Below are 27,415 nucleotides of genomic sequence, written 5' to 3' on the forward strand. Positions count from 1 at the left end.
CAGTGTTTGCAAAACAAATTAAAATGTCATAAAAATCTCAATTTTCAGCCCCATTTCTTAAAACAAAATCATCTATTTTAAGTTCTCATAATTGGTTAATTTCTACATCAATCTTAGTTCCACAATTTTATAGCCCTCACAGTATTTAGTGAGATGAAGTGTTAAGAGTCCTTAGAGATTTATTATTCTGCATTAGTTTTACACATTTCTATAAATGATAAAGTGACACTGTAGTGGAGCAGTGAACATAAACCAGCTCTGCAGAACATCAATGGCCATGGTGCTACTTTACAAATTGCAGTGCTCTGCACAGTTAAAACTGGTCATTGTTCAATGTCAGGCCAGCTGATTTGAAATTTGAGTTTGGTTTCCAAGAGCTCAGAAAACAAGTGATAATCAGTTTTGATGAAAAAAAAAAAAAGGTACATCCTTGGTCCATAAACCAGGGAAGACACAAATGGGCTGTGAAGAATGTTTTGGATCTGGAACTCCCACCTGAAATGAGGCTGCCATACTTCTGGCAGATTCGGTTTAAGAGTGTAGCAGATCCCCCCCCCCCCTTATCTGCAGTTTCGCTTTCCATGCTTTCAGTTATCCGCAGTCAAATACAGTCCAGGCTGGAAGCAGATGATCCTCCCGATGAATCACCAGAAGGTCAATAGTAGTAGCCTAATGCTACGTCACAATGCCTGTATCGGTCGCCTCACTTAATTTCATCATGTAGGCATTTTATCTTCTCATGTAATCACGAGAAGGATGAGTATAGCACAATACAATAGTCCGAGAGAGAGATCATATTTACATAACTTTTAGTATAGTATATTGTTATAACTCTTCTATTTTTTAATCTTAGTTATTGTTGTTGATCTCTTACTGTGCCTAATTTAAAAATTAAACTTTATTGCAGATATGTGTGAACAGGAAAAAACAAAGCATATGTATGGTTCGGTACCACCCACAGTTTCAAGCATCCACTGAGGTTCTTGTAATATATCCCCCAGAGATGGGGGGGCCTATTGTATTTTGGCAAAACTGACACAGTGGCACACACAAGGCACTGGATGTGCACCTATGGAAGCCAAGGCTCAAGATACATGTGTGCTTCTCCACTAGTGCTTTCTCTAAAAAAAAATAATAAAGTTAAACATTTTTAAAAAGGAAAAAATAACAGTAATGAATATATATAATGTTATACTTTCCCCTGTAGTTACAGAATCAAAATTGGGCAGTCTTTATATCACAACATCAAGTCCAGCATTAATATGCAACTCAGGAACTAAAATCAAGTCCTATTTCAAGGTATTTTTATTAGCTGGCGCCAGTGTTTCCAATGTCTATAAATGCTTTAGTATTCTGCAGAATTGTGCTGACTTTCTTTACGGTCTAATACATGAGACTGGTCTGAAATTGCCACTGCATTATGAAAATTCTATGAGCCACATTCTAATTGCCAAATTGGAGAATTCACATTCCTTTAGGGAATTCATGGTCAAAGTTTACTTCCAATTTTCATGAAAGGTAAAATCTTAATGATAATACACTTTCCACACGTTCCACACGTTCAAATGTACCACATTAGTGGAACTACAAATGTACCACCTCATTTCAAAACTTTTAACTTGTCAAACACTGGCTAATTTATTTACCTCTGTAGGTATTGTTTATATGCTGAAATTAGTTCTACTGTATGTAAATCCTTGAGCACACAACTGCCACTTCTTCTAGGAAATTAGATAAAATTAAAAGGCAATGAAGAAACAGATTTTTAGTCTTAGAAATTCAACTCCCACAATTTGGGTGGGCAGTATTTTCCTAAATGTATCTTAATGTTTTAATATGGGAGTATCACTGTTTTAGAATTCTCATCACAAATTAAAATACTGATTTTTTTAAAGATTTTATTTATTTATTTGACAAAGAGAAATCACAAGTAGGCAGAGAGGCAGGCAGAGAGAGAGAGAGGAGGAAGCAGGCTCCCTGCTGAGCAGAGCCCGATGCGGGACTTGATCCCAGGACCCTGAGATCATGACCTGAGCCGAAGGCAGCGGCTTAACCCACTGAGCCACCCAGGCGCCCCTAAAATACTGATTTTTAATGAACTTTTATAATCCCATTCAAATTTGCCAAACACTTTTATTTTCACCTTTGAATTCCCTAAAAGACAGGTATATTAACCAAAATGATATCCATAACTCCAATCGAAATCATTTACTGTTCCACCTAGAAGAGGTGACAGGGTGAAGAGGTTTCCTATCACCTTGACACCACCTCACAGGTCATCCATAAATCTTCCCTAAATCCACAGAAGCTGGATCATTTCACTCATCCCCAGAACACCTTCAGTTTTTCTAAATACTTTTATTCACTTGTTGGGCATATGTATAGCAAAACACTTAAATTAATTTTAATTATATTGGTGCAAACTCATTATTGCCAATTCCATTTTTATCATCAGGAATGGGAACTACTGGGACGGCTTGTATTTGTTGAGGAGGAAACAAGCTCCAGTTACAGAATAACTTTTCAAACCCCAATTCTCTAATACACTGCTGACCTAATCACAGAAGACCATGCCTTTTTCCTGACTAGCTCATCTTATTAGAAATTATGCACTGAATTATTTTCATCAACTGTAATTTAGGATTTTGAGATTAATGCTACATATTTCCAGGTTTGGACAGTAAGCCCATATCCTCATGTATGAAGAATGAATCAAAATGGTGCTGTTAATTTGTATAAAAGGAAGGTAACTATAGACTTAACAGCCAAAATATTTCCAGAGTTATCAAATAATACACTTCACTTTTTCAATCTGTATATGGCAAATGAAATGGAAAACTGAAGCCATTACTGAGGGAGTTTAAACTTTTTCTTTGGTAAGTTGCATTCTGACCTAAATCTACCAGTGTTGCATTAATTTTCTACCACTCCATGAGATATAGAGACAAAGACAGGCAAAAGAAAAATTCTGATTCCAATTTCAATAATTAAAATGACCATGTGTTTTGAATCAACTAATATCAAATCTAACATTCTTCATGTGCAAACAAATATTTAAAGCAAACAACTATGTGTCTTTTACAAAATGACAGTATAGACACTGTACACTGTGCTGCACAAAGTGAAATGGAATATTAGAGAAGCACCTACCTTGTTAATCAAGTTGCAATGATACAACTTAGAGTCCTACTCTTCAGGCCAACATATGAATAAAAAATGTATCAAAAACACAGCACTGACCTGACTTTAGCACATATACGATACTAGGAAACCATGCAAGTAAGTGATGCAACAACTCTTTAATAACCAAAATGTAGGTCGATTTTGCCAAAATTCTGGAAAATTCTGATTGTCCAAAAGTACCAGACAGGTTACTAATTTTCAATCCAGACAATTTCATTTAAGCCTTTTGAATTTGAATTATTCTGTGTGGTGTTAGATGAATATGTATCTCTTTTTCTTTAACAAATCAAGGGTTGTTTCAACTGCTTCACAGAATTCTATCTTAGAAATTTGGTGAAAATGCAATTTATCATCTAAATATCATAACGTATGGTATCTTTTCCCCCAAATAAGACCATTATATACAGTGCTTAGCAAAATGCCCTGCAATTAAAGCATGTTGCAGAATTTGGACCAAAAAAAAAAAAAAAAAAAAAAAGACACACCATCACTGCTATCATGTACTACGTTAGAAATATTTCATTAGCATTTTATGGTAACTAATATTATCTAAAGGGTACAGGCTCAGTAGTAATTTCTGATCGTACTATTTCCATAAAGTTGTGATGAGTTTGTTATACTGAACATCTTCCCCACTCTTGGGGGGGGGGGAATCTAAGGTTACAATTTAGGCAACTTGGTTATCTGGAAAAGCAGGAAGAAGAAAGTCCACACCAGGACTAGGAGTGGGTGACCTTCCTCTATTCAACTAAAAATCTTCTGTGTGATGGATTTAGAGTAACTAATAATAATCAAAGGGTAGACGGAAGGTAGCCAGTCACCCACGATCTGTACTGAGATACCTTCTTAGTAAATACGGGGGGAGGGATAAAATTGGCAAGATAGCAGCTCCCTGTTAGCAAACTTCTTTAGTTGGGATCTCTTCCATCCCCTGCCAAATTTGAACTTTTATTTCCCCCTTTACATTACTTTGTACATTTATATGATTTCGTTGTTTAAAAGCAAGTGTTTCATTCATCACCTTGCTGTCCCTAACTAGCACAGTGGTGCCACACAAACTGGCTAATTCTGTACCAGGATAATGCCTACGCCCTGTATGAAATCAATGAATATGTTTTAATGAAATTAACTCTTTGGGCACACATGACAAGATAGGAAAAGGGAAAGGTCATTTCTCTCTTTAGGTCACCTAGTGGTGCTAGCCAGGTCGCATTCACAAAGTACTATGGCAACATTTTGATGAACTTTTGGTTTAGGGACCTTAAAACACAAGAGCAAGAAACCCCCGTTTGATGAAAATTGTAGTTCTTTTGTGGATGAGCCTTTTGCAGACTGAGGATATGTCACTCATGGGTCCCAGCTTCTACATTTAAACATCTTTTTGCCAATAAACATGTATTTTGAAAAGAGAATCAATAGGTGACATTATGTTGAAATATGGCTCATTAAACTATCATTTAAAATCCCCCAACATTTAATATAAGCTGCTAGAAACAAAAATGATCTAGGTATTTTTCCTCAGTTCTTTGGGAACCATGGATGCCTTGTTTTTGAAGATTTTTTGAAAATTGATGACCGACACTAGTGTCTCAAAAACCCACACAAATTACAAGCAAAAAATGGCAAGGAAAGATGTCCTTGTCTAATTTTCAAGGGAGATAATCCAATACTTTGAAAAGACTGTTAAGATTTAACTGCCAGTAACTTTGACATATAAGGATGAAATTCTGTTTAAGGAACATCAGTCCCTTTCGATAAATAAATGTATCTTAAAAAAAAAAAAAAGCCAGGATGCATTAAAACTTGATCTAGTGAAATTTATATTCATGTAATCAATTTAAGAAACTTACATGGCTGCCTTCCACATACTTACAATTATGATTTTAAAATTAAACAGATGTTTTAAAGCATCCTATCATAGCAAAACTTAAAAAAAAGTTTTGCTGATTTTTAAGGACTAGTCATGCGAACAATGTAAATTTGATGTTAGGAAACATCTAAAACTTCACAGACTTACTGACATATGAGTCTACCTGAAGATCTTAAATTCTATGTGAAATCAGATCTTGGATGGTTATAAAAAGTAGACATCTATTTCATGTGTAGTACTTAACCTCTGAATCCGAAGTGCCATGCCTGGGAGCACTTAGCAAACCTTCCAAAATGAAGAGTTACCTGCAGTGTGACAGGAAAGTTGGAAAACACACCGTGCAAAAATAGTTCAGCCAAGTACAATTCCTACTGAGTCACTACCATTGTATCTTCCTCAATTTTTCTTATCCATTCAAGAAATTTGCCCAGGCAGGAATACTTTTAAAAATCTTTTCTACTCCAAATGTGCTATTATTCTGTAATTCAATATATGGGCAATTGTCAGGAAAAGAATTTTTTTATTAAGGGAAAAACAAGCAAACAAAAAATAATTCGGCAACTCCAACATCTTTCTAGTGCTACAAAACTTGACTCCTGTCTTCAATTTTAACATTTTAGTGTTTGTGTACAAAGAACCTATCTCCTCTGTCTCATACAGAACTTTCTTAAAACAAAACAAAACAAAACAAAAACAAAATAAAACAAAACAAAAAAACTAAAGTTTATCAGCAACACGAAGTAGCAGCTTATAGCCCAGATTCAAATCAGTTTGAGCCTTGGTCATTTGAGACTATAAACCAAAATGGCTTAAGGCCACCTAAAGAGAGTGGGAGAAGTTCTCTATTGGTAGACAGGTTAGGTTTTTAAGCTCATTTGATTACAAATCCAAAGTAACCCCATACAAGTGACCAATCATTAAACCCATGTGATAAGGGCAGTTTTTGCCCCAGCCAAATTTTACTTATATAATTGATGCAAAGTTCCTTTTTAATTAAGATTTTATTTATTTTTTAGCTCAGAGACAGAGAGTTAGAGTAAGTGAGCACAACCATGGTAGTGGCAGACGGAGAAGGAGAAGCAGGCTCACTGCAGAGCAGGACCCTGGGATTGTGACTTGAGCAGAAGGCAGATGCGTAACTGACTGGGCCACTCAGGCACCCTGATTGAAAATTCTTCAAGAAAGTAGCTATGTAGTTGTCTTTGTTCTTCAGAGGCAGTAAAGAATGCAGATTGGCAGCTAGACTCCAGTGAGACTCTATGCCTCAAAAGTGGCCCAACAGCATCTCCCATCCTCCATGCTCTTCTATAATGGGACTTTCCAGTTGCTCCATCAAGACCAAGAGGTGGAGCCCAACTTTCCTTGCCTGGAATTTGGGCTGCCAAATGGCTCCTCTGTGATTTTCCAGCTAGTTAAGACAGCGACTGGTTCTCTTAGGACCCTCATTTTGGGAAAAACCACTCATCCTATAGTAAGTTTGACTACCCTGGGACCACCATGCTAGTAAGGCTGGTCCTAGTGGCCAGACTCCAGTCTCTCCGCCATTCCCCCCAAGGTGCCAAACCCAGTTAGAAAAAGATCCTGCAGTTGCAGATGTTCCAGTCCCCAGCCATTCAAGTCACCCTCAGCTATGTCCCCCAGACACCCTGGAGCCCCAGATAAACCATCCTCATTATGTCCTATCTAAATTCCTGACCCACAGATGTCATGAGCATAATAAAATGATTGTTGTTTTGTACCACTAACTTTTGAAGTGGTTTGTTTCCCAGCATTAGTAACTGGCACTCTCTTGGAAAAAATGCCTCTACCACCGACTGAAAACTTGGTAAACTTACAAAATGCCTGGTCTCTTCAATAACATATAGGGATAACATGAACTCCCTTGCAAGTTTACTGTGACACTGGCAATAATTGAGATGTTTGCTCTGTAATAGTACTGAGAAAAAGGGTAGCTATTAGATAGTAATTTTGTGATCATGATCTACCACGAGCATTGTTAAATGCTTGGTAATGCAGTAGCACAATTTAAATTTGAAACTGACAGCATACTTCATTATTCAATGCAAAGAGTTTACCTTCCAAGGGGGATGGGGGGAGTCTTCAATTTTGCAAAAAAAAAAAAAAAAAAAAAAAAAAAAAAAAATCACTTTGGGCTTGTTTTTCTGAATATATAATAAGGAAGGAACACAACCCTAATGTGCAGGTACTTTTATATATTTAATCTTAATGACAAAGCATTTGAAGCCATTAAATTGTATGAGGTCACGTGAATGCTTAAGTGGCCAAGTTCAGGGCAGTTTGAATCTAAAGCCTCCTGTATTCTCCACAACAGTACTCTGCTCTCCTATAGGATTACATTATAATTTAGTATAGTTCATATAGAAATCTACTGTGATATTTAGGTAATATATTCCAGGGACTTAATCTGAAGCATCTACAATCCTTTTCACTAATATATCTAGTAGTAGTGGATGTATCTTTGGTCTCATTAAGTAGTCTTACCATTAACAGAAACTTGAAAGAAATTCCTCAAATATATTCTTGACAGCAGACAAAATCTATTGCCTGAGATATGCTTTTGTTTGTTTTGGTTTTATTGGGAAATGTTTTATGAAAGGCCAGGCTTCTCACACACCCATCAAATCCCTTTGCTGACAAAGACTGATCCAAATGGTTCCCTGGAGGTTACAATCATTCTATAAATGTGAGCAAAAAAGGAATTATATCTGCCCACAAATTAAAACATCTTTTTTAAAAGTCAGTCTTGGGAATTTGAAAGTCTTAGGAGATGGTAAAAGAAAAATCATCACGAAGATCGTGAAATAAGTCATACTTGGTTTTTTCTCCAGTTTATTGAGAAAGTTTTGGTGCTGAGTGCTACTCTTTGTATAACTTTCCACCCACCTATGTTGTGTAGGTTAAATAAAACTGCATTTGTTCTACTTGTGTTTTTTTTCAGGAAGCCAGAAGAGGGTCTAACTGTCTGACCTCCAGGCCTGCAGAACTATTTGTAAACACACATCGGTATCAACATATTTTGGGAAAGAAGCTAAACATTTCCTGAAGTAAGTAGAGTTGTGACGTTTCCTAATGAAATTCTGATTCCCAATGAAGGTATGGATTCAAAGTATGCACAAAGGACATACATCTGAATTCAGAATCACTAAACCTCAGATTTTCTAAGATTTGTAGTTGTTTAGGCAGTTTGGTTTATCTTAAACTATGACCCAAGGTGGGTTTTCTTACAATGACTGTCAAAGTGGAATGTTCTACTAGTTTTAGGAAAAGGAGCTACCTATAAAGCACTCTTAAGAGAACCTCTTGTCAGCTGAAAAAAAAATAATAATATTCACCTGTTATTAGCATACAGCACACACTGCCATTTCAAAACTGCCAGTGACTCATGTTACAAATGAAGCTATTTTTAGGACAGTACACGAATGATGTTAATATTCCTTGAAAAAGACTATTTGATCAAGTATTTCATGGATAGAAAAGATGTATAGATATTCTGTAGATGGAAAGATGGATAAATGCACTTTTTATATCCTAAAATTACTCGTAGTAAAACGCACTCATTTGGCTATCTGCGTGTCCTTGCTTTTGTGCTCGGTCAATAAATCACACGGACGTCAAAAAAGGAATCTGCCTTGTATGAAATAGCTCCATATTTATAAATTTTAAAACCATCTTAGAGGTTATATAGCACATTTGATGTCAAGTTTAGGGCATCAGCATTCTGTATCACTTGAGCAATCCTATTTGCACTAAGAATTCTTCTGCAATGGCTACAAAATCCTAACAACTATATTCTAAACAAAAGTTATCAAAACTAAATGTGACTAAGCAAAAGCCAAAAACACGACTACAATTTAAAAAAAAAAAACTGATTAAAGATGTATTAAGAGGCTGCCCAAATCAGTAGTGGGGAAAACTATTCTTAGAAATTCTGTGGCCGGCAGCCATGGGAGTACTACCTATTCTAAACTTCTTAACAAGCATATTTTATTATTATTATTATTATTGTTTGTTTCCATCGCAAATGACAGTTTATTGGCCGTTTTTCTCATTTGTCTTTTTAGAAAACTTCTAGCTTTAGATGAATGCCTGGACTGTCCCCCTACTCTGAACTGGGACACCAGAGAAAAGCATTACAATTGACTGACACCCGGATTACTGGTTCGTACTAGAAGTGCTGATGCAACCTTCAATACACCAGGACACAAAAGGCATGGTTCTGCTTTCGCTTAAAACCATAAAACGGGTTCTAAGCAGCAAACAACGCGTATTTGGTAACAAAATTAAAATGCAGCTTTAAAAATAATGGCTGAGGGGAAAGTTTCCGTAGGAACTGGGCCTAAGTAGGACATATTGTCGTCAGTAGAAACATTCCTGAAATTTCCCTTCTGTAAATACAAGCTCGCCTCTTCATAGCAGTTTTAATTCTAATTAAGACAAAGGTTTTTAATTAAGCCCCGAAGATCCTGGTGAAGGGCCTTCAGTAAAACTGTCCTTGGTGGCTCCTCCCGAGGTAATTCATTTCAAGAGACAATGAAGTGGATCTCTTAAAAAATCTTCAGAGAAGACATTCCCCTCCCTGCTTTCTGTTACTCCACACCGCAAACAGACTGAGAAAAGCTGCCTGCCCTCTGGAACAGGCAAGAAAAAAGGATTGCTCGTTTCAATTCAAGCTTCCCTCTTCGTTTCAAAACATTTGTGGATAGAAGCTTCAAGTTCACAGAACATTTTAAGAAAGCACATTTTGTAAAGTGGGGGAGATAGAGTAATTTTCCATATTTTGTTTCCTTTCCTCCTGCACCCCCCACCCACCGCCTTGGAGAGGAAAAATGAACTGCTACTACATAAAGAAAGTCAAGAACTTGTTCCAGTTAGCCTCAAACAAAACCATCTCTAAGCCTCCCACATCATTTGCTCACCAACTACACTTTTTCTGGGATGAAAACTATTTTAAGCAAAATAGAACTGAAGCTGATTTTCAGGAACCCAAATAGAAATAAATGCTGTGGCATGAGTTTAAGCAGAAGGGTACGATAACGGGCTTAGGGGGGAAAACCCAGAAACTGTCCCTGGCTCCCATTTGTACTTCGTAGAGACCTTTTATCACTACCTTTGCATTAAGCTTGAGTCTCCCTACCTACTTCCTTGCCTGGACAGGGGGAAAAAGCTGAGATAAATGGGTATGGAGGCAATTAAGGAGAGATTAGCAAACACTGCATACTGCTCAACAAACTCGTGTTGGCTTCTCCCCATTCCCCACATTCCTGGCCAAGAGAAAAGGATCTGGGTCTGAAAAGAAAAGAGTAGAGGCTGGTTTCTCCAACCTATCTGAAAAGTCTTTATGCAATCAGGGGACTATTATTTCAGGAGACAGGAGAAAGGGGCAAAAGATTGCCGTTGCTAAGGAGACATGCCGAAGCTGGCATTCCTACATAAATTTCCATTTCTATTGGAGAGGGGAAAGAAAAGATATTTTCTCCAAAGTTTATTTGGATCCCCTGGTTACTGAAGAAAGGCATCTTACCAATTATTTTATCTTTGGTTGTAAACAACAAACCCTGAAGGAATTAAAAGACCTAAATGTTGACCTCCTGCTGCCAACCAGTCCCCTCCACAGTGAATTAAGCAACAAAGACAAAATCCCATCAATAGGAATTTTGAAGTAAAATCAAAGAAGCAGCCTTTTGTAAACAGAAAATCAAATTTATGGAAGAAACTTAACCAAGTGAACTAATCTTTCTTGAAACAAGAAACCAAAGACAAAAGTAAATCAGGTTTGTGTGGCATTTGTGCTATTTCAACTTTCTTGGAACTTGAAACGTCTCCAGTAAAGCTTCATAAATAGTCCCCGAGAAGACAGACTGTCACGAAGGAATTTAATCAGTTTCTTAGGGGTACGCGTGGGTAAGTGTAAAATCACGGGCAGGTCCTCTCCCTTTATTCCCCTTTCTCTGCACTGACACCAGCAGCTGAAGAATCAAGATTAGCAAGGAAAAGCGTTTACTGCAAGAAATCGGAAGTTGGCAGATTTCTGCTAACAGCATAACTGGGGCGCAGAGGAAGCCAACTGGGGGTCAAGGAGAGAATAAAGCCCCCTCCCAGGGGGTGACTACCTTCTTCCCCACCCTCCACCCCACCCGTTCGCAGCTTCCAGGGGTAGCTGAATAAGCCACAACTTTACAGGCATCTGTGAGTAAGTAGCTCATGGAGAAAAGAAAGGTCTGGAGGAGAGAGGAGGTATTTGGAGAGCGAGAGAAAGAAGGGCAACTCACAACCAACGACGTGCCACCAAAAAAGGCAAGGAAATTACGCCTGTCTCTCTTCCAACTCTCCACAGCCGTCAAAAATTTAAGGAAATAAAACCCAAAGCGAAACTCCCTGGGGAAAACCGGACAAAGTGGAGTAGAGCCGGCAGAAACGTGGGCACTGAGAGGTAAACTCAGGCAAATTCCTCCTTGAGAGAGAAAGGAGAAGAGAGTGGGGAAGACCGAGCCGAGAACCCACGACGTCTCGGTGGAGTTGGGGCGGGTTTGCTCGTCTCTTTTTTAACGACAGTGTGGAAGGCGTTGCATTTCTAACACGGCCCCGCGGTTCTCGCCTTAAATGATATCAATTACCCCAAACAGCATACGTGTTACTCCAGAGCCCGAGGAATGGCCCCGGGGGGACGGAGAGGGCGTGGGACGTCGCATTGGCTTTGGCGACAGGACCGGGGAGAGACGAGGGGTGGATCGCAGGGAGGTGGCTGGAGCCCACGGGTCCGCAAAGAGTCAGGATGCGGCGGGGCGCACGAGGGTAGGGGACACAGAAGGCGGGGAGAGAGGCGGTGGCCGTCCGGGCAGTGGGGCACCGGGCAGTCCGGGGTGGGAGGCAGGGGTCGCGGCGCGCCGGGCCCTCACCGCTGCTGAGCGTGGAATCGCAGTGCCAGCTGTCCAGGCTGGCGGGTTTCCGGCAGGACTCCCACAGGGACAGGTAGTACTGGTGGTCGGCCGTGACCCAGGCCGGGCTCAGCACGGCCCCCAGGTCCAGACACAGCGCCAGGAAGATGCACACCAGCCCGACCAGCTTCAGCGGGGTCAGCACCGACACGCGCACCTCCTCCATGCCGCTGCCGGCCGAAGCCATGCCCCGGGCGCCGCAGCCCCCTGTCCCGCCGGAGGCGAGGTCGCCAGGCGGGTCCGGAGAGCGGGGAGCCGGACCTCCTTCGGAGGGAAGCAGCGGAGCCGCCGCGCGCCGCGAAGGTAGGTCTGCGGGGGCTACCGGCCGAGGTGGGGGCTACCGGCCGAGGTGGGGGGGCTCTCTGGCAGCCGCAGCGACACCGATCCCGCCGCGGACCTTCGCTGCCAGCCCCGCGCCGCGCTCTGCCGGCGCCCGCTCCGCCCCGGCGCGGCCAGGCTAGCTCCGCCCCGGCCCCTCCCCGGGCTGCAGGAGGCGGTGCCGAGCGGGGCGGGGCGGTGGGTCCGCACCCCGGCGGCGTCAAGCTCCGGCTCCCGGCGAGAGAGGCTAGCGCGCGCCCCGCCCCTTGCCAATAAGCGAAACGGTTCCCTCTTCTCTGACCCTCGTGTGTGTCGCGCTCGGAACGAGTTGTCTACTGCACAGTGTCCGGCACGCGCGGAACCCAGAGCGAGCCCTTCGCCCCGGACCGGCTCTGTGGGGTAGTTTCTTGCAGCAGCTTGGTCCCCGGCCCCGCCCCTGGCCTCTCCTGCTCCGGGGTCGCCTCGCTTCCCACCCCCACCCTCCTCTGTCACGTGGGTTTCCTTTTCTTAGCGAGCCTGGGTGGGTCCTTTTCTGCAAGGCGTCAGCTGTGTATTCATGGGTTTCTTGGGCTGTGGCCATTGTAGCCAAGAGCGTTACTGTCTGTGGGTCTCTCTGATGTAAACCCGCCCCCCACCCCCAGCCAGTTTCTCCTCCCGGGGGATTTGGAGAAAGGCGAAGAGTGACAAAAGGCATAGTCCTCTTTTCAAATCCAGGACGAACTCAGACCGAGGAACCCGCAGTTTTTCGCATTTCTTAACTTTCCCCCAATCCTGCCGCCGCTCTGTTCTTGAGGCTCGCCTCCTTTTGCGCCCCCTATAAAGGGCAATTGCTCAGGGAACGCAGGCGCTAAAATGAGTGCGAGAGCTCCTGCAAAATGTGAAGTAAACCTTACTTGGTTTCTCTGGGACTCTGTTTTTTGCGCGTTGACGAAAACCTTTATTCTTTCAGCTTTGCACTACGCCGACTCAGATCTGAATTCCTTCCAGGGTATTAACTAATTCTTGTACCCCGCAAGACTTAGCCCAGGGCCTGGCATAGGAAAAGTGGCTTATTTTAAAGTACTTAATCTGCACACATTTATTGAGCACCTACTGTGCGCTCCCAACTGAAGATTCAGCCCAATACGACCTAGAGCTTTTTTCTTATGGAAACTCACTCACTCTTTTGTTTGTTTGTTTGTTTTTCTATCTGTGAGGAATAAACACCCCTTGAAATTGACTTTGTGGTTCTGTAATTGACTAGTGCAGCTTGCGTCTGGCGGGTTGTCTATTGTATCTCTTTGACTGCTTTCCATTTTTCCTATAAAAGAGGCAATTGTTGAATAGATCATTGTGGACGGGGATATTCCCAGATCTTTCACCATCTGGAAATTTGGTAGGAAACCCAAAATAGTGGTTCAGATCTGAAGAATGAAAGAAATGACTACTCTCTTTTATTGAAACACTGTCCTTGGGCTCCTGGGTGGCTCAGTGGGCACTGTGGGATTTCATACCTCTTGTTGATAACAATTTCTTTTCTTGTAACCACATCTTTCGATAGAGCTGACCACATTTTGACCGAAGCAACATTTTTAATTGAAGAAACAATCGAGTTAGTGTCAAATGACTTAAGAATAAGAATCAACCCAATGTGAAATAAAAGACCATGGTTTTCACACACTTGGAAATTAGAAAATTGACGACTCCCCCCTTACCTCTCAATTATGTACTTCCCTTACAAAGGTATACCTAGAACACTCTGAGCTCCTTAACCTCTAACTTCCCATAAGCTTCTCCCAACCAGAAGGTTGATCTCCCAACCTTCGAAGGAGGAAGAAGTCTAAGTGCTTCTCTGTGAAAACGAATGGAACACGGAAAAATTGAAAATCTGGATGATTAATATGGATGACCAGGACTGTGCTATTTTTCTTTTACCTGGATTTATGTTTGTGGGTTTAAAATGTACATTTGCAAATAATATTTAAGAAAATTTCTTGACCTCAAAGTTATAAAGAACTCTTTTTTCTCCAAGTTTTATAACCTGCCTTTAATAAGTTTTACCTCCAGTCAGCCGATATTTTTCTTTATCTTTATTTCCTCTAATTTGAATTTCTTTCCTTCACCACTTCCTAGCTCCCTAGCTGCTCTGCCCTCCTCCTGCCTCACCTCCCCTCCCCCCCCCACCGCCCCCCTACCTCAGCCACACACACTTATTTTGTTTCATTTCTCTGGCTTGTTCTCAATTGCTTACTTGAGTGAATCCAATCTTTCTTTATACTACCTACAAAATTTTCTCTGTATTTTCTCCAACATTGGAAAAATCAGCCATTTTTAACTACAAACACGGAAATTCTCCTGAAATACTCCATTCCTCTGTTAATCATTTTTAGAATTTGCACAACATAGTACAGATCTACCATCCTTAATCTTCTTTTAAAACATGAAAACCTTTCAAGACAAAGTATTTTGTTGTTGTTGTTTTCCTAAGTTTGTAGCAAACTCATTTGGTGGAAAAAATAATTCCAGACTGATGTGAGGCTATTTATGGTTTTGGGTTATACCCACTTAGCATGAATAAATATGCAGCCACTGAACCTGTTGGGTATTATCTAAATTTACAGTATATTCACCAGATTATCCTTTAAACACACACACACACACACACAGAGATTTTATTTATTTATTTATTTATTTGCCGGAGAGAAAGGGAGGGAGAGCAAGCACAAGCAGGCAGAGTGGAAGGCAGAGGGAAGGGGAGAAGCAGACTCCCCACTGAGCACAGAGCCTGATGTGGGACTTGATCCCAGGACCATGGGATCATAGCCTGAGCTGGAAACCATTACTTAACCGACTGAGCCACCCAGGCATCCCTGCACCAGAGTATCCTTTAAAAATCTGAAAAAGTTTGAATTTCTCAACACAGCTAGCTCAAAAAGTTTTATATAAGGGATGGTGGACTTACATTTACTCTAAGGATGGAAAAAGTAGTGTGGAGGATTGCAACAATTAGTAAACATTGAATGAAAACTAATAAAAAAACAAGTTAAGTGACTGGGAGTGGGATAGGAAGTGACAACTAAGGAGTGTGTGTGTGTGTGTGTGTGTGTGTGTGTGTTTGTATACAGGAGGGAAGTAGAAATGAGGATTGAAATGAACTTATATCTGAGAAATGATATCTGCATTGAACCTTAAAGAAAGAGTTCCTAGCTCAGGAGAATTTACTTGAAATCTCTTAAAAGCAATGACTTTGTTGGCCCTGTACTATACAGTGTCATGCAAAGGCCAGAGTTCCCCTCTTTCACCTGAGCCTAGCCTGGGACACCATGGCACTCTGGTCACCCCTCTCCCTGGGCCTCAGTGGGGGGGCAAAGGCTAGAGGCCCTAACTCTATATCATGCTATAAGAGTTCCATGAAAATTGGAGTCACAGAACTTCAATGCGTGACTCTGTGTGAGATGTACAGCCAGGGAAAGACAGGGAGGAATCATTCCCTAGCCCCCGAAGTAAAAGAAAAAATGAGCCCCCTGCTTGAATCAGGCCAGAAAAGTGGGGCAGCAATGTGAGAGGGAGGTCAGAGGGAAGAGAGTGGGAAGTTCATCAGAAAAATAAAAAGTGTTATGGTGGGAGGTAGAGGGTTTGAAAGAGACAGGGAGGAGGAGCACATTCCAGACTTTGAATGTGTCTTAAGAGAACAAAGAGGAGTAAATGTCTGCTCAGTCTGTCAGCAAAGGCACATCTCTGCATTTGCTTGCCATTTGAGATGTACAACTATTAATGTGCTGTTACTAAGGCTTTTTTGGCACTGGGATCACATACAGATGTGGCATAGAGGTTTAGACCTGCTTGCGCTGAGAAAGGAGGAAATAGAAAGGAGGGGAAAGTGATGAAGCAACGATTAAAAGATTAGAAACACACATCAACTGTTTTTCCAGTGTCACAGATAATAATGTTGGCAAAATATTTTAAAAATCAGAAACAAAGGGTACTTTGGTGGTTTATTCACTTTACCCTAATTCCATTCTTGACTTCCACACCAGAAGGATTCCGATGGGAATGAAACCATGATATAATGAGACCTGCATGCTATTTATGAAAATTAATAAGGTCCAAGAGAGTTCCAGTTTATGGTGTATCCTGCATTGCATTACTGAGATTTCTTGTTGCATTGCGACAAAGTTCTTGGCTTAGAGTTATCACAAGAATTGTTACTAATAATCGCTATTTCTGCTTTTATAAAAAACAATATTGATGAAGATAAAGAATTGCACATCCCCAAAATTTAAATTCCATCATTTGCTAATGTCTTTTCCAATTTAAAAATGTATGATACTGTTGAATCAGTTAGATTTAAGTCAATAATAACGTATTTGCTATTCACATTATGTGTTGATGTTTAGATTTCAAGTTGATTGTTGTTTCATAATGGTACCTGTGGCCATAATAATTTATTCATCCACAGATAAAGGAAATACATCTTGGAAGTGAAAACACAAGAGGCCACTGGAGTTAAAGGATGATTAGTTTTAAAATAAATGTTTGTTGTAATGAAAGAAGCATGAATCAGATGCCCAGGAGGTAGGAGTACATGAAAAATTACAATATTCCCAGTGCGACTAACTCTAAATGCCTTTTCCATCTTTTTCAAGCATCTCTTTCCTTAGCAGCAATCACTTATAGGCCCAAAACTTCCTCCATTTTTATATTTTATTTGTATTTACTTTCAGTTTTATGGATAAATGAACAGGTGTAAGCACTCCAAGCACCTTATGACTGCATTTTTATACATTTTGTTTCTACAACTACAAGTTGAAGCTTTTGGTTACCCCAAAGCAAGAAGCAAGTGCATGCCTATCAACATATTCTCATTCTGGCAGAATTTCATTTGTCCTTGGCCACCACCACCAACATGGTACATCAATTCTACATCTCTCCTGGCGCGCCCCGTGCTGGAGGACTAAATTGAAAATGGGACACTGGAAGCCTCAGAAATGGTTTCCCTGAATAGTTGAATACTTGATAAGACGAGCAGGTTTAGCATATGCTTGGCAGAACTTGAAGCGAATGAGTGTTGAATTATGATTTCGGTGTTGACTTCAATGCAAGCCAAGTGAAGTTAGAGTAGAGATGGAATCATTATTATCAGGAATCGCCCTTGGAAATTACTCACCCTTTCCATGCTCTCTTTGGAACTTGTTATCTGAGCTTCCTCTGTAACTTCAGATTTCAGGCTAAAGTCAACTTTGTGTACTTTGTGATTTTTCATGGAGGCCTTTTACCCCTGGGCATTTGAATGAAGACAGTTGAGAATGATGGGAAAATTCTAAGAAATGCCTGCTTGGGAACCCCCCCTTCCCAAATTGGTCACAACATTGTAAGTTTCTCATCTCAAAAATAGTTTCATCCATGATGATTGCACTGTTCCATTATTTACCATGCGCTTATTTTTTGTAGTATAAACAGTCTCCAAGTTGTTGTAGCCAGGAGCTCTTCCCAAGTCTTCTGATAGAGACTATATCTAAAGACTATAAGACTATAGACTAAAAGTCTTATAGACTATAAGACTATAGACTATATCTATAGTGTAAGAGAGTTCTCTTTCATTAGAAAGTGTGGATCCCTTTTCTTTCTTGTGAACTGAAGGACTCACATTTGCAACTGGAAAAAAATGAATCCCACATTCGTAAATCTCTAGTATAGTGTTGGCTCAAAGTTAATTGCAGGTAAGGCTGAAATTTAAAAAAGGTTAAGTGGAAAGGGTACCTGGAGCAATTTATACTCATACTTCCAAGAAGAAGAATGCAACTAAGCTATTTCTCCCTGGAATTTCCAAAAGGTGGTCTTAAATGTCAACATTGCTAAGGGATTGAGGCTAGTGGAAAACAGATCCTCTTAGGAATTGTATTTCAGTTGTGGCTCTCACCTCTAGATTTCACCTTTTAAAATTTGTCTCTGAAGTGACTGAGTAGTACTGCATGATTTGTCAGCAGTCTGTCAAAATTCAAAATGTCAGCTCATTCAGGTTCAAACAAATACAGGCGGAAATATCAGAACAATATGAGGATCATTGCTTTTTGTCATTCTCTGAGTCATTTTTTTTTTTCAATTTCTTTAGCCTACCTTTTTCAGCGCCCCTTCCCTACCTCCCACGCCACCCCACATACACTCTTTTAATCTTTTTGGTCTTCAGTAAGCAAAAATGGGAATTGCTTTTGATTTAGCCAGATCAAGGTTAAGATACTCACTCTAGAACCTACTGCCTATATGGATTTGGACATACCATTAACCTCAGTTCCCTCTTTTATAAAATAGGGTGATACCTATGTCATTGAGTTGTTGTAAGAATTAATGAGGTGATTTATATAATGTACACTATCTGCCATATGGTAAGCACTAATCATAATTATTATATTATTATAATCCAGATGTCGGCTAGGGCCTTCTTTTCCCTGGGAGATAAACTTTGTTCAAATCACTAATTTTATGATCCTTTAGAGCCCCAAATCCTTTTCTCAATCCTTGCTTCTGTTCTTTTCTATATCTGATTCTGCATCCAGTAGAATGCTTAAATCTACCCCTAACCGAGCTATGTGCAAAGGCCAGCTTATTCACCAGTTACCACGAAAAATACATCAAATAGCACCACTGTATATAATTTTGAATTATTAATCTTTTGGACTACTTGAGAAGTCACCAGTAAGCAGTATTACACTACGAAGAGTAAAGCCCTCCATGTCTCACTTGCCTCACCATAGATCCATATCCAACCCTCTTCTCCCCATCTGCTCATTCAGTAGATTTCATCCCCAGTGCTCTCAATCCTTGTTACTCAAAGTGTGATCCAGACTTGCCGCCAGGGCTGGAATCACTGGGGAGTTCATTAGAAATTCAGAGCCCTGACCTCTCCCGAGACCTACTGAATCAGAATGTATCGTTATTGGGATCCATAGTGATTCGTGTATCAGTCCAAGTTTGAGAAACATCAGCGACATCATCTTCTCAGGTCTCTTAGTGCTCAATTTCTACTACAAGTAGTGGTATCAAAGCAGCTGCTAAGTAAATAAAAATTCACTACTTTATGCCCTACCCTTCAACACATTACCTGCTGCCAAGGTGAATGGTATTTCATTCATGGCCACTTCTCAGCAGGCTCTAACTGTCATTGAGTTTGGAGCCATTAGCAATGATTAGTCAGCATTGTGGACCTTAACTGGAATCAATGTATGCTAGACTCAGTAGTTCTAAATGGTGTCTTACTTCTGAGAGCTGTAATTCTCAGTTCAGTCCCAAGATTCTGATGATGTGTTAATTGACTGATGAAGATAAATGTTGGTCCCTCTTCAGATACACCTTAAAAAACAACTTCTAAGACCGAGGAACACTAAGAGTGACCCTTGGCTTCCTGCAAATTCACTCTGAGGCATTTATGCAGCTGCACGATATGCAAATAAATTGCTACGCACCTAGAAGTAAAAGGCAGAAGTTCAATTATCGAAGTCATCTGAAAGGACAGCACAGAACAAAGTACAAAAGGGCAGCTAATCCCCAGTGATAAAGACCATCAAATACAGAGAGTCACAGGCCTGGAAGTAAAGTAAAGTAAGAGGATGAAGCTGCATTGTTGGGGTTTTAAACTCTGGCCACTTTCAGATTTGCTCTGGACTCCTTTTAAATTCCTTATCTTTAGCCAACCCAGTTATCAGATTTTAGAAACTCTTACATAGTTTTCTTAACTGACAAATCGACAAACAAAAAATGGTGTGCCAGTGAACAGTGTTGAGAACAGAAATCGCCTGTGGAAACAAAAGTAAGTGAAAGATGGCATGTGTGAAACTTGACCCTGGGCACCTGGTGTCTAGAGAGAGTGGGTATAGGATTTTTGGCATGCTTGAGAGCATAAAAATGGCAGGCAAGTAAAATTTACTTAAGAAATTTTAAAAAGTGCAATTATATATATATATATATATATATATATATATATATGAATTGCCAATTATGACCAAAAGACTGGCTAGTAACCATCACAAGGACCGATTTTTCATAGCTGGTGGAGAATCAAGGTGATTGACACCGCCATTCTGTGTTTTGACACCATTGCCCTACTGTGAACTAAGTGAAGCTGTGATTTCTGATAACCCTGTATTATTTCTTGACAAGATATCACCAATTTTGATAAAGCAAGACAGATAAAGCAGATCAGTAGGCATATTCAGAGAAGTACATTTTTCCAATATATTCTTCTATCCAATGTCTATTGCAAGTTTTTTCAAAATGTTTGGAATCTCTTTACCAATTTACTATCACTTTCATTTCACTTTTTGGTCATACGTTTTAATACTTTGTGTGTGCCCAGTACAGAGAGCATGTATTCTGCATGTGTTGTGTGTGCTTTGGTGTTTCTTTTCTTTTCTCTTTCTTTCTTTCTTTCTTTCTTTCTTTCTTTCTTTCTTTCTTTTTTTTTTTTAATATTACTCAATTGATGTGTGCTGCTATTGTTCATGGCTTTTCTGGAGTACGTTTCTCTCTGAGAGAAACAAGCTTCCTTGTAATTTTTTATTTTTGTTTTTATTTCTTATTTGGCAGTAATTTTAATTTATTCTTGTCAAAAATTGACAAAGGCTTAAATTTTCTTTTTTTTCCCTTTTTTAAAAGTTAACATATAATGTAATATTTGCTTCAGGGGTACAGGTCAGTGAATCATCAGTCTTACACAATTCACAGCACTCATCATAGCACATGCCCTCCCCAATGTCCAAAACCCAGCCACCTAACAAGCTTCCTTTTAGAAGAAAAAACAAATCTGGTTTTCATTCTTTGTTCAAGTTTCTGAGTGCAAGATTAAGTAATATAAGAAAAAATAAATATATTAAAATTGTGCTTTGGAGTCAGCAAAACTAAAATAGAAATTATTTTAAAGGGTGTGGTTTTAATCATTGATAGGCCCGCTGCAAAAGACTCTCAGCTATTCCATGCCTCATCCTTCTACTTTCATTATCCTATCCTCTTAAACTCATGTTTTCCTGATGATTTTCAATGTTTACTTCTATTCTTTAAATTCAGTGAAAGAAATAGACAGAAAAAGAGAGAAGTAAAGACAATCAAAAGACATTTCTAAAGTATTGATACATGACTTGCTTTTTCCTGTTTAAAAAAATCTTACTCCTCTTCATTCCTTCTTCTGCTGTTGTCATATTTAGTCTCTCACATGATCCACATCCTGTCTCTTTTTGGGAATAAACAAGCAGTGAATCACATTGTCTGAAAAAACACACATGCACACACAGCATGCATGGCTCATACTGTATTATTTGTATGACATCCAATCCTTGTTAATATCTTTGTCTCTCCCCACGAAATATGTAGAACCATCTTTCCCTGAAGTATAGTCAAATTTCACTTGGATGTGAGCAATTTCACCAAACTGGAAACTCTGCATATTTGGGGATAATGTTCCTACTGCTGTTTTACTGAATATGGGGCTATTTTTGCCATTACCAAGCCAGATTCATGCCAGCCAACAAGTCATCAAACCCAAATTTAGGAGACCAGCTAACTGTTTTAAAGAAACAACCAGCCAAAATATTAAAAATGAGGAGTGTCCTACAAAATCCAGACGTGCGATTACGGAATCTGTAGTACAAAATGTTCACTCTGTCCTTGATCTCTGTTCTCGCTTAGACTGCACTGTTTAAGCCAAGCATTTGAATGGCTTTGTCTCTGCTCCATTTTTCCCTCACTCTTCCAAATGTTTTTACAACCATGCCCGAGTTCCTCATCATATCTGCTAATGTTGCATGCTTAGTCTTGTAAGGTGTTTCTTGCCTTCCTATCATCCCTTCTGGGAACAATCAGAAGTGTAAGATAGTAGATTATGTGCAGAAATGAGAATAATTTTGGTAGTAATCATTAATAGCGCTTTAAACAGAAATAGATCAGAAGTGGAGAAATTAGTCCAAATTGGGTTAGAGTTGACTATACTCCAAATAACTTATTTGACAATGTCTCCGTAAGAAGAAAAAGCATGAAAAAGCATTATATAGGGGGAAAAAAAGGCAAAGCCTGTTTGGAAACAGCCCAGATATGTGGATACTAAAGAATGAGGAGCTGAAAATGATTCCATCACTTATGGGTAACAGGGCTGTTTGAAAAAACATGATTCAAAAGGCAATTTACAGAAAGTAGAATGGTGGTTGCCAGGGGTGAGGGGGAAAGGAAGAATAGGGAGCTATTGTTTAATAGGTTTAGAGTTTCAGTTTTACAAGATGAAAAGACTTTTGAAGATCAATAGTAGTTATGGTAGCACAGCATTATGAATGCATTTAATTCTACTGAACTGTACATATAAAAATGGTTAAAACAGTAAATTTTACATGATGTGTATTTTACCACAAGAAAAAACACTGGAAGCAAAAAGGCAACTTATTTTTTTTTTCTTCCTCCAAGGTCTCTTTAAACATTTTTAGTGTGAGGTAATCTTCCTCTAGTCTTTATTGATATCTCTTACAGACCTCATGGGTATCTGTTCACTTTCAGAGAGTCCCATGGTCACTTTAGGTGGCAAATACAATCTCAATTCAGTGATTATAATGTCCAGCTGCAATACAGTAATCGAAACTCCAAATTTTAGTCAGCATTAAAACTTCTCTGTAGCTCAGGCTTAATTCAGTTTGAACATAGAAAGCTACTCCCTTTTTTCTTTTTCTTTTCTTTTTTTTTTTTTTTTAAGGAATGCTGCTTCTATTATAGGTCTATTTTTATGCTGTTGACCAGGCTGAGGGGTTTAAGAGCTATGGAACCGGTCCTACTTTATATTCTTTGTAAATCAAGTGATTGGAAGAGGGAGTCTCTGTCACCCTCGCTCTGGCGTCCCAATATCTGTTCTCTTTGGTACCTTATTTAAATTTGAGACAAGTTCCATTGTAAGATCCTGTAACAGTGTACTGTCATGTTTGGCCAGAAGGTTGGGATAGAGAAAGGATACTGTGGCTATGGCTCAGCTGGCTGGTCCAGGAATGCCAGAGATTTAAATGTCGTGACACACTTGTATTAATGACCTGGAGTTTGAAAGATGTGATTGCTCCAAAACAGATTTCATTGCAATCATTTTGTTAATGTTATTATTATTTAGGGTTTATTAAGCGCCTATCAACTGCTAGCATTTTTTAAGTGTTTTGCACCTACTTTTTACTTACTGAATGAATACAACCACACAGAGATAAGTGTGAGCATGGCTTTTCATGTGAGATAACCAGGTGGCGTAAAGATTGAGTTACTTACTGGGGACGCCTGGGTGGCTCAGTGGGTTAAAGCATCTGCCTTCAGCTCAGGTCATGATCCCAGGGTCCTGGGATGGAGCCCCACATCGGGCTCTCTGCTCAGCAGGGAGCCTGCTTACCCCTCTCTCTCTGCCTCCCTCTCTGCCTACTTGTGATCTCTCTCTGTCTCTGAATCAAAATAAATAAATAAAATCTTAAAAGAAAAGATTAAGTTACTTACCTAAGGCTACACAATTATGTAATAAAGCTGAGGTTTCTATTTTACGTCATCTGAAAGTGATAGAACATCAAGATGGCTTCATTATTCCCAACTAATTTTTTTTTTACAAGGCCTAAAACTCTATTATGCCCAGGGAACAAGAGGTGAAAAACTACTAATTGCCTTTTGTTTTATTCCTGTTAGTAGGCTTCAGCTCAGGACTGACCATCCATTCACCCTTTTTCTTCCCCTGGCATTACTAATCCCTTTCTTTCCACCTTGAGACTAAGCAACATTTATTAAAAAAAAAAAAAACAAAAGAAAACAAAACCAAAAAAAACCATACCTACCACTCTCACTTTGTGTAAGCAAAATATGGATACTAACACAAACCAAAAAAAATTTTATTGACATATATTATTTTCCCTAGGGGTACAGGTCTGTGAATGATCAGGCTTACACATTTCACAGCACTCACCATAGCATATACCCTCCTAATGTCCATAACCCAGCCACTCATCCCTACCCCCTCAATCCTCAGCAACCCTCAGTTTGTTTCATGAGATTAAAAGCCTTTTATTATCTGTCTCCCTCCCAATCCCATCTTGTTTCATTTTACCCTCCCTAACCCCCACAACCCCCTGCCCTGGCTCTCAAATTTCTCATATCGGAGAGATCATATGATAATTGTCTTTCTCTGATTGACTTATTTTGCTTAGAATAATACCCTAAACTTCCAGCCACGTCGTTACAAATGGCAAGATTTCGGGGTTTTTGATGGCTGCATAGTATTCCATTGTGTATATATACCAATTCTTCATTATCCATTCATCTGTTAAAGGACATCTAGACTTTTTCCATAGTTTGACTATTGTGGACATTGCTGCTATAAACATTTGGGTGCACGTGCCCTTTGGATGAGTACATTTGTATCTTTAGGATAAATACCCAGTAGTGCGATTGCTGGGTGATAGGGTAGCTCTATTTTCAACTTTTTGAGGAACCTCCATACTGTTTTCCAGAGTGGCTCTACTGGCTCGCATTCCCACCAACAGTGTAGGAATGATCCTTCTTGGGTTCTGCTTTCTCCTCATTGTTGCCAGCATCTGTCATTTCCTCACTGGTTAATTCTCACTGGTGTGAGTGGTATCTCACTGTACTTTTGATTTGTATTTCCCTGATGCCGAGTGATGTTGAACACTCTTTCATGTGTCTGTTGGCCATTTCAATGTCTTCTTTGCAGAAATGTCTGTTCATGTCTTCTGCCCACTTCTTGATTAGATTATGGATACTTTCTAGATTTTGGATACTAGGCCTTCATCTGATATGTCATTTCCAAGTATCCTCTCCCATTCTGTCAGTTGTCTTTTGGTTTTATTGACTGTTTCCTTTGCTGTGCAAAAGCTTTTGATCTTGATGAAGTCCCAATAATTCACTTTTGCCTTTGCTTCATTGCCTTTGGAGATGTTTCTAGGAAGAAGTTGCTGTGGCTGAGGTCGAAGAGGTTGCTGCCTATGTTTTCCTCAAGGATTTTGATGGAATCCTATCTCACATTGAGGTCCTTCATCCATTTGAAGTCTGTTTTTGGGTATAGTGTAAGGAAATGGTCCAGTTTCATTTTTCTGCATGTGCTGTCCAATTTTCCCAATACCATTTGTTGAAGAGACTGGTTTTTTTCCCCATTGGACATTCTTCCTTGATTTGTCAAAGATTAGTTGAGAGACCCTTTCTGAGCTCTCTATTCTGTTCCATGGATCTATGTGTCTGTTTTAGTGCCAATACTATACTTTCTTGATGATTACAGTTTTGTAATAAAGCTTGAAGTCTGGAATTGTGATGCCACCAACTTCAGTGTTCCTTATCAATATTCCTCTGGCTATTTGGGTTCTTTTTTGGTTCCATATAAATTTTAGGATTATTCCATTTCTTTGAAGAAAATTGACAGTATTTTGATAGGGATTTCATTAAATGTGTAGACTGCTTTAGGTAGCATAGACATTTTCACAGTATTTGTTCTTCCAATCCATGAGCGTGGAACATTTTTCCATTTCTTTGTGTCTTCTTCAATTTCTTTCATGAGTACTTTATAGTTTTCTGAGTACAGATTCTTTGCCTCTTTGGTTAGGTTTATTCCTAGGTATCTTATGGTTTTAGTGCAATTGTAAATAGGATCACTCCTTAATTTCTCTTTCTTCTGTCCTGCTGTTGGTATATAGAAATGCAACTGTAATTTCTGTGCATTGATTTTATATCCTGATACTTTACTGAATTCCTGTACAAGTTCTAGCGGTTTTGGAGTGGATTCTTTTGGGTTTTCTGCATAAAGTGCCATATCATCTGCAAAGAGTGAGAGTTTGACTTCTTCTTTGTCAATTCAGATGCCTTTTATTTCTTTTAGTTGTCTGATTCCTGAGGCTAGGACTTCTAGTATTATGTGGAATAGCAGTGGTGATACTGGACATCCCTGCCGTGTTCCTGACCTTAGCAGTAAAGCTCTCAGATTTTCCCCATTGAAAATGTTATTTGCTGTGGGTTTTTCATAGACGACTTTGATGATATTGAAGTATGTATCCTCTATTGCTACACGTTGACGAGTTTTGATCGTGAAGGGAGGCTGTACTTTGTCAAATGCTTTTTAAGCATCTATTGAGAGTATCATATGGTTCTTGTTCTTTCTTTCTTTAATGTATTGTATCACATTGATTGATTTGCAGATGTTGAACCAGCCTTGCAGCCCAGGAATAAATCCCACTTGGTCATGGTGAATAATCCTTTTAATGTACTGTTGGATCCTATTGGCTAGTATTTCGGTGAGAATTTTCACATCTGTGTTCATCAAGGATATTGGTCTGTAATTGTCTTTTTTGATGGGGTCTTTGTCTGGTTTTGGGATTAAGGTAATGCTGGCCTCATAAAATGAGTTTGGAAGTGGGTTTTGTTTTGTTTTGTTTTTGTTTTGTTTTTTTCTTTTCGGAACAGTTTCAGGAGAATAGGAATTAATTCTTTAAATGTTTGGTAGAATTCCCCTGGGAAGCCGTCTGGCCCTGGGCTCTTGTTTGTTGGGAGATTTTTGATGATTGCTTCAATCTCCTTACTAGTTATAGGTGTGTTCAGGTTTTCTATTTCATCCTGGTTTAGTTGTGGTAGTTTATATGTCTCTAGAAATGCAAACATTTCTTCCAGAGTGTCCAATTTGCTGGCGTATAGTTGCTCATTATATGTTCTTATAATTGTTTGTATTGCTTTGGTGTTGGTTGTGATCTCTTTCATTCATGATTTTATTTAATTAGGTCCTTCTCTTTTCTTTTTGATAAGTCTGGACAGGGGTTTATCAATCTTATTAATTCTTTCAAAGAACCAGCTCCTAGTTTTGTTGATTTGTTCTATTGTTTTTTTGGTTTCTATTTCATTGATTTCTGCTCTGATCTTTATTATTTCTCTTTTCTTGCTGGGTTTAGGCTTTCTTTGTTGTCCTTTCTCCAGCTCCCTTAGGTCTAGGGTTAGGTAGTACATTTGAGAACTTTCTTGTTTCTTTTTTTCTTTCTTTCTTTCTTTTTTATTTATTTATTTATTTTTCCTTTCTTGCTTCTTGAGAAAGGCTTGTATCACTATATATTTTCCTCTCAGGACTGCCTTT

At 39.5% G+C, this 27,415-nt stretch overlaps 1 protein-coding gene and 1 pseudogene across 1 annotated transcript in view; both read right to left on the reverse strand.

Moving 5' to 3' along the window:
* Positions 1 to 12,338, reverse strand: part of TMEM47 (transmembrane protein 47) — a 30,296-nt gene extending 17,958 nt beyond the window's left edge. The window contains exon 1 of the mRNA XM_013061113.2: positions 11,971 to 12,338. Coding sequence (XP_012916567.2) covers positions 11,971 to 12,196 — 226 coding nt within the window. The 5' untranslated portion in view covers positions 12,197 to 12,338. The remainder of the gene's footprint in view (positions 1 to 11,970) is intronic.
* Positions 12,339 to 13,031: 693 nt separating this feature from the next.
* LOC106006737 overlaps positions 13,032 to 27,415 on the reverse strand; it is a 74,141-nt pseudogene continuing 59,757 nt past the window's right edge.

Source organism: Mustela putorius, unplaced genomic scaffold (assembly GCF_011764305.1).
Source record: "Mustela putorius furo isolate JIRA1106 unplaced genomic scaffold, ASM1176430v1.1 tig00003836_pilon_pilon_pilon, whole genome shotgun sequence".
NCBI lineage: Eukaryota > Metazoa > Chordata > Mammalia > Carnivora > Mustelidae > Mustela > Mustela putorius.